We start from the raw sequence: 6,161 nt of genomic DNA, 5'->3' as shown, positions 1-6,161 counted from the left end.
TAATTTCTTTTCAGGCTTACTCTTTCTTGTCAACTTGTTCAAGTCTCCGGTGAAATTCAGCAGCAGCCTTAGAGAAGTTCACCACAGCAGAAAAAAGAGGATCTACAAAAGGAAGGACTTTGTGAAAACTGCAGAGTATTTACTGATAGTAATTACTGATTAGCATTACTAATACTGATTGTATTTACTAATATACCTTTCAGTTGTCCAGTTGGAGAAAACCTGCATTTGTCTCCCTGATACAATCACATTAATTTTGTCGTTTTTCCATAATAGATTAGCTTCCCTAGTGCAGACTTTAAAGAGCTGCACTACTAGTAATAACAGACAAATACCTTGAGCAATGAGACCAACAGTAAAGCAGAATTCTTGGTAAAGGTTTCACAAGTATACATCTTCCCTCTGCCTGGCAAGGAAAAGAATGGCTGGCATTGCAAACTGAGAGCTCTGCAGTTTTCTTTCTAACAAAGGGATGCAATGTAGTGTTTAGGTATAAAAAGCCTGATTTTTATCAAAAAATACCAGCTCCTCCAGCAGACTGTGGAAGAACTGTGGATTTCACTCTAGGAGCATGATGTCCTATTCATGGCATAACAGAAGAGTGTGATATGTGTATTGAACAGTATTAGGTGAGACACAAAAGAAACAGCTGTTGTGCAACACAGTGATAGACACAGTAGATTAAAGTAGCCAAGACCTGTGCTTGCTCTGCACTGGAGTTCTGGCACAGGTGGTGTCTGCCACAACCCTGTGTGCCATCCCGCAGCACTGCCACTCAAACCCCAGGATTTTACCTGTTATCTCTGACTATCTACAGGCAGGCTGACAGGTGTAGCAATTGCTTTTACCTGCTCTATCCCTGGCAATATGTCCAAGCCATGTGGAATAACTTAGTCAAAGTAGCAGCAAGCTTTCCTTCTAATGGCAGTAGCAGCTCTGCTGGTTTGCTTGTGGAAGGCTCTCTTTTTTATACAGACCTGGGAAAGGTACCAATTTACACAAGCAATTTTTGTAGACTAAGTAACAGGTGAATGTTGTGAGGAGAAGAAACTGCTAGCCTCATCAAAACTAAACTCAGTTACAAAGAGGGAACAATTCCAACTTGTACATTTTGCTCACAGGTTTCAGAAAACTTTAGATAAACCAAAGTATCCTCTCTTTGATCGCACAGGAAAATGGGACTTAAGATTAGATCACCTCTGAAATCCAGTCCTCTGTTGGCAACTACTATCTATCCCTTTGCTGTTTATAAATTTATCACCCAATTTCATGTGACAAGCTTTCTGTTCCCAGGACTCCTATTGAAAGCTGTTATGCAGTCTTGTTTGCTCTTCTATTTCTAGCAAACTTATTTATCTATTCATCATGAACCTACACTTGCTTCTTCTTGTATTAATATTGTTGTCTAGTTTATGCAATTAGAGGCACAGATTTTATCTATGCAAGCTGTTTACAGACTGCAGCATAGACAGACCATGTCACCTTGCGAGGGTGAGAATTCACACTTGGCCACAACCATGGCAATAGCTCCAAGTTTGTCAGAGGACAGAGTTCTGCCCTGCTGACATCATGGCTATATCACAGCAACAGATTATATTTCAGGAGCAGTAGGAGGGGATTTAAGAGAACAAAAAGAAAGATCATCTGAAAACATGTAAGAAACTTTGTGTTCGTGCTCACTAGCTATTCAGTGTTGTCAGTGTTATTTTAGAAAATATCACGTTCCTTTTTTCCCCCCTTGCAAATATTATTTCCTGATAGCATATGACTACAAGGACATGTTTTATGAGAAAAGGTTTCCAGCCTTCATTGTTGCAGAGGAAAAGCTGAAATGTGAATCCAAAGGCAAATAAAACCCTTTATCTAATATTTTAAAGGACAATTATGTGATTAATTCAGGCTTAATTAACAATTTTCTGACATTCAATGCTGTCAATAAGCAATTCTATGAAAATGCCGAGTGAAATGAATTCCAATTTTCACAATATTGTAAAAGCCACCTATGTATTTTAATGTACTCCTATGCAATAGAATAAACAAAAATTAGAAAATACAGTTTCATTCAAGACATAATTTAAAACTCATTAGGCATCAAAGAAGAGCCACAAAAATAATGAAAAGACTGAAAAACATGCCTTGTAAAACAATGGTTAAAATGACACGTTTATAAAGTTATTAAGGGGAGGTTTAAGTGATATTTGGATGAAAAGAAAAGATAACGGAAGATTGCTTCTAGATTCTTGGTACAAGAATAGATGCATTGGTCAGAACATAATTTGGGCAACTTCTAATCTGAAAATAGAAAGTCAAGCAATGAAAATAAATGGTTTCACAGAAATGTTGGTTCTACTACTGCAAAAAGAATTTCCAGATTGGATGTTTCCTTACAAGATATGCTGCAGTGAACACTAGAACATACTGAAATAAATCTTTGTGTTATACAAAATCTCAGACCAGATGATCCATCACACGAAGCTTCCTCTGTCTCCAGTGGCCTTTTTACAAAAAGGGGTGTCTTTTCAAAATAGTCAAGAATTTTTCACCTGAGCAATTTCACAAAGTTTTAAATGCCATTTTTAATTTTCCCCAAATGTGGATTCAATCTGAGTTACTTCTAATGCTTCACATAACTCAAAACAGGACTGCATCTCCAAAAGGCTAGTTGTGTCTCTAAATCATGGGTCCATCAGATAGCAAGTGATTTAGGACTGACTGAAAAATCTCCTTGGTACAGAAACAGAAGGCAAGAAGGAAAAATGGAGAGAGGGAGAAACAGAAAATTACTGTGGAAGCTATCCTAGTCTGGTATCCAGAGCACTCTACTGCTTCAGACCTGTTTTATATGCTCCATTGCAAGGTGTTCAAGTGCTCAGCAAATGAATGTATTTATGCAGAAGAGCTAGAGAAGTGCTGCTGTGGCCTAAAAGGGGTAGCCAGGCACTGAGGCAGATGGTAAACGAGTTCCCCTGGGGTCACTTGAAGTCTGGTTGAGGAGGAATGGGCATCTGTGTCTCTCAAGTTCCAAGCAGTTGTCATAAGAATTTAACTTTTTTCTTTTTTAAGCAAGAAAGTGAGAGGCTGAAATATCTCTTTGTTCTGCATTTGAAGTCCTTGACTCTCCATGAGCATTGTAATAACCCCTATAATTAATAATATACATGAAAATTGTTATAACTCTCTCATTTAGACAATAATGTGTTAAACCTGCATCATGTTCAGAAAAAAAATTAGAAGCTCTCTATTTTGATGGCAAAATTCAAGCAGGAAAGTAAGGAATTCAGTTGCAGAGCTATAACAGATATAACATGTCCCTGCAAGATTATAATTAATGCACTTAAGAAATAGTCTTGTGGCTATTACTCACCAAACGATACTTTGTAAAGTTTCAGCTGTTCTTCGTGCTTCTTGGCCAATTTATAAATTCTATTGCTATATCCTTTTAAGGCTTCTCCATAATCTCTACAGTCAAATGGAATGACTTGGGAATCTGCCAGTTCATAAACCAGTTTGCCTCGTAACTGGGCAATTGTTAGCTGTTTCTTGAAGGTGGGGTCGTAAAATTTTTCCACTAGCTCAAATGTCTCATACACAGTGTGATAAACAGGATAATTGATGAATTTGTCTGCTTTCTGGAAAAGAGCAAGCAAATTTGTCAGTGCCCTGTATTCTGACTGCAGTTAAGAGATGTATTGATCACTTAATGACTACGATGTTTTGTACAGTTTCCAAATCAAAAAAGCTATTTGCTACAAAGCACAATTTACTATCCTTCATTTTTGTGTGTTCATTTTAAGAAACTAAACCGATCTGTATCCATGGACCGTTGCACAGGATTAAGTGAGCAGGCTTCCTTCTCTCTACCTACTTCAGTTCTATTGCACAGCGATTGCCTTCATCCAGAGTGAAAGGAGTTTGGGATTTTGCATAGCAAAATTCCTTGATTGTGGCCCCTTTTTATCTTGTGTAGTTATTTCCGAACACAATCATGGAAGATTTGGATTTTAAGGGTATAGCAGGATGCTCTGCCTTAGGACGGGGTAAAACAACTTGAACAATGCCCTACTTGCAAAGCTACCAGTGGTAAATGAAGGGGGGGTCACATTGCTTTCAGTGTTGGATAATGCTGAGACTAGCCTGACTCATCAATCCCAAAGTTAAAGATCCCAGTAGTGAGAACAAGATATGGTAAACCTGGTAAAGGAACAAACAAATGTGCTACTAACAACTTATCTAGAGCTGCTGAGGTGACACAGCTGGCCTGGAGACATCTGACTGACAGTCAATCAGGCTTTAATATCATAAAAGCCCAGTCCCAAATTTTAACAGCAGGGTCTTCTAACATACCTCTTCTTGGAGTGTATGTGTGAAGATTCCTCCCTCGAGTGGAGATGCCCCTCAAGGTTACACCTCGAGGCTGAGCAAAGGAGATTTGCTCACAGTCATGTTATGGATGAGTAACATCAATCTCTACTGAATAATTGCTGTTATCTACTGAATAATAGCTTTAATACTATTGCTTTTATATTGCTTCAATATTGCTTTATAATGCACTATATTATAATAGCTGTTATAGCTCCTATACTGTGTAGTAAATAATTTTGATTAAAATCTAAAATGTCTAATCATTCTCATAATAAATCATATCTATTTATATAAATATATCTGGTTTGCCACCATTAATCCCTACGGAACAGAGTTGTACAAAGGTTCAATTACATCTCCATAATCCCTGAGACATAAACCGTTGACAAAGTCTGGGGCTAAGATTGGATCCAGCTGCACCTCAGCTCCTCTCTGAGAAGGAGTTTAGAAAGCACTAAACTTTCTGTACCTTCTGCACCTTGAGACTCAATGGGAGAGCTTCTCTAACAAACTTTGTCTGAAGCTCCCACTCTGCCTGCAACAAAGGGGCCTACTAATAGCATAGTGGAATGGACTATACACCTTCAATCAGATTCTATAAATACCTTTCTGTGAACTTGACAGCCTATAGAATATACACATCGCTGTAACATGCTTTATTCTCCAAACATTTATATTTCTTGCTAAATTAAGAAATGGCACTGATATACAAACCAGTCAAAGATGCTTTGAAGCTTTTTTAGCAATTATGAATAAATGCTTTGTAGAGGATGACTGCTCAGCACTATCAAACAATCCAGCAGACTTACCCTATTCTTGGTATAACGAGCTCTGCCTGATGCAATTCCCAGTCGCTGAAAGTAAGCTTCAAAATCACTGCCTGAACCCAGTTTATTTATTCTACATGTAGAAAAGACAACATCTTAGAGAGAGCACTTACTGAACGGTATGGTAGTAATTTATGCAAAATGCAGATTTTTCAGAGAAATTGAGGTCAGTTCTTCTGGAGGGCACAGCAGAGACACTTGTAAGATCAGAGACTAGATGAGTGGCAAGCGTAATTACTTAACTGGTTTTAGTCCAACACACATATTCAGTATCCATTATTTCTAGGAAGATCTTTTAAAGGGAGCAATCCTGATTATGACACTGACAACATTTTAAAAGCCCAACAAAACACATTATGCACAGAAGCCATAAAATTGTATCAGGCATGTCTCTGCCGTCTTTAAACATCAATCATCTATTTCCAAACTAATATGAATTGGGCAGTAATATATGTAAAGACAGATGTGTTTATGTACTTAGCACATTCCACAGTAGAATCCAAGCCTGATAAATAATTTCCACTGCGGAAGGCACGAGAAGCATTTGGTACCTACGGGTCACTACTGCCATCTGGTGGGGACGTGTGGCATGGCGGGGGAAGAAAATGGTAAAGCTAGATCTAATATTCTGAGTATTTCCAAACATTTACGTTTGATATTGAGTTTTAGATTTTATGTCTATCCTAGTGAATAATCAGTCTTTCTCAGCTAAAAAAAAAGAAAAAAGAAAAACCAAGTTTTTTTCTGTTCCAGCTGAAGCTCTGTTAGTACAAATTTGTGCAAGGAACTATTTGTATCAACTGAGAAAGATCAGATCTCATAGCTTTTTAAAAAAGAAGAAATCGCAGAGGGTCGAATGAATCCAGAAACTCATCTGAGCAGGGCAGAAAGATAGGGTGACACATGGTCAAATCACACAAAGGGGCAGTTCTGTTTACGTTACATGAATAATGCCACACTGTGAATAAGATT

The 6,161-nt window shown here is 37.9% G+C and overlaps 1 protein-coding gene across 1 annotated transcript in view; it reads right to left on the bottom strand.

The window, feature by feature from the left end:
* Positions 1-20: 20 nt before the first annotated feature.
* Positions 21-6,161, bottom strand: part of LOC103810522 (N-acetylated-alpha-linked acidic dipeptidase 2-like) — a gene marked incomplete at its 3' end in the record, with an annotated part of 29,526 nt that continues 23,385 nt past the window's right edge. Inside the window, exons 14-16 of the mRNA XM_009083425.1 lie at positions 5,172-5,262; positions 3,365-3,629; positions 21-102 (exon numbers count right to left, since the gene is read on the bottom strand). Of these exons, the coding sequence (XP_009081673.1) occupies positions 21-102; positions 3,365-3,629; positions 5,172-5,262 (438 nt within the window). The remainder of the gene's footprint in view (positions 103-3,364; positions 3,630-5,171; positions 5,263-6,161) is intronic.

The sequence above is a fragment of the Acanthisitta chloris genome, unplaced genomic scaffold (assembly GCF_000695815.1).
Source record: "Acanthisitta chloris isolate BGI_N310 unplaced genomic scaffold, ASM69581v1 scaffold7581, whole genome shotgun sequence".
Taxonomy (NCBI): domain Eukaryota; kingdom Metazoa; phylum Chordata; class Aves; order Passeriformes; family Acanthisittidae; genus Acanthisitta; species Acanthisitta chloris.
The sequence above is the reverse complement of the archived record's forward strand: the minus strand, read 5'-3'. Positions and strand labels throughout refer to the sequence as shown.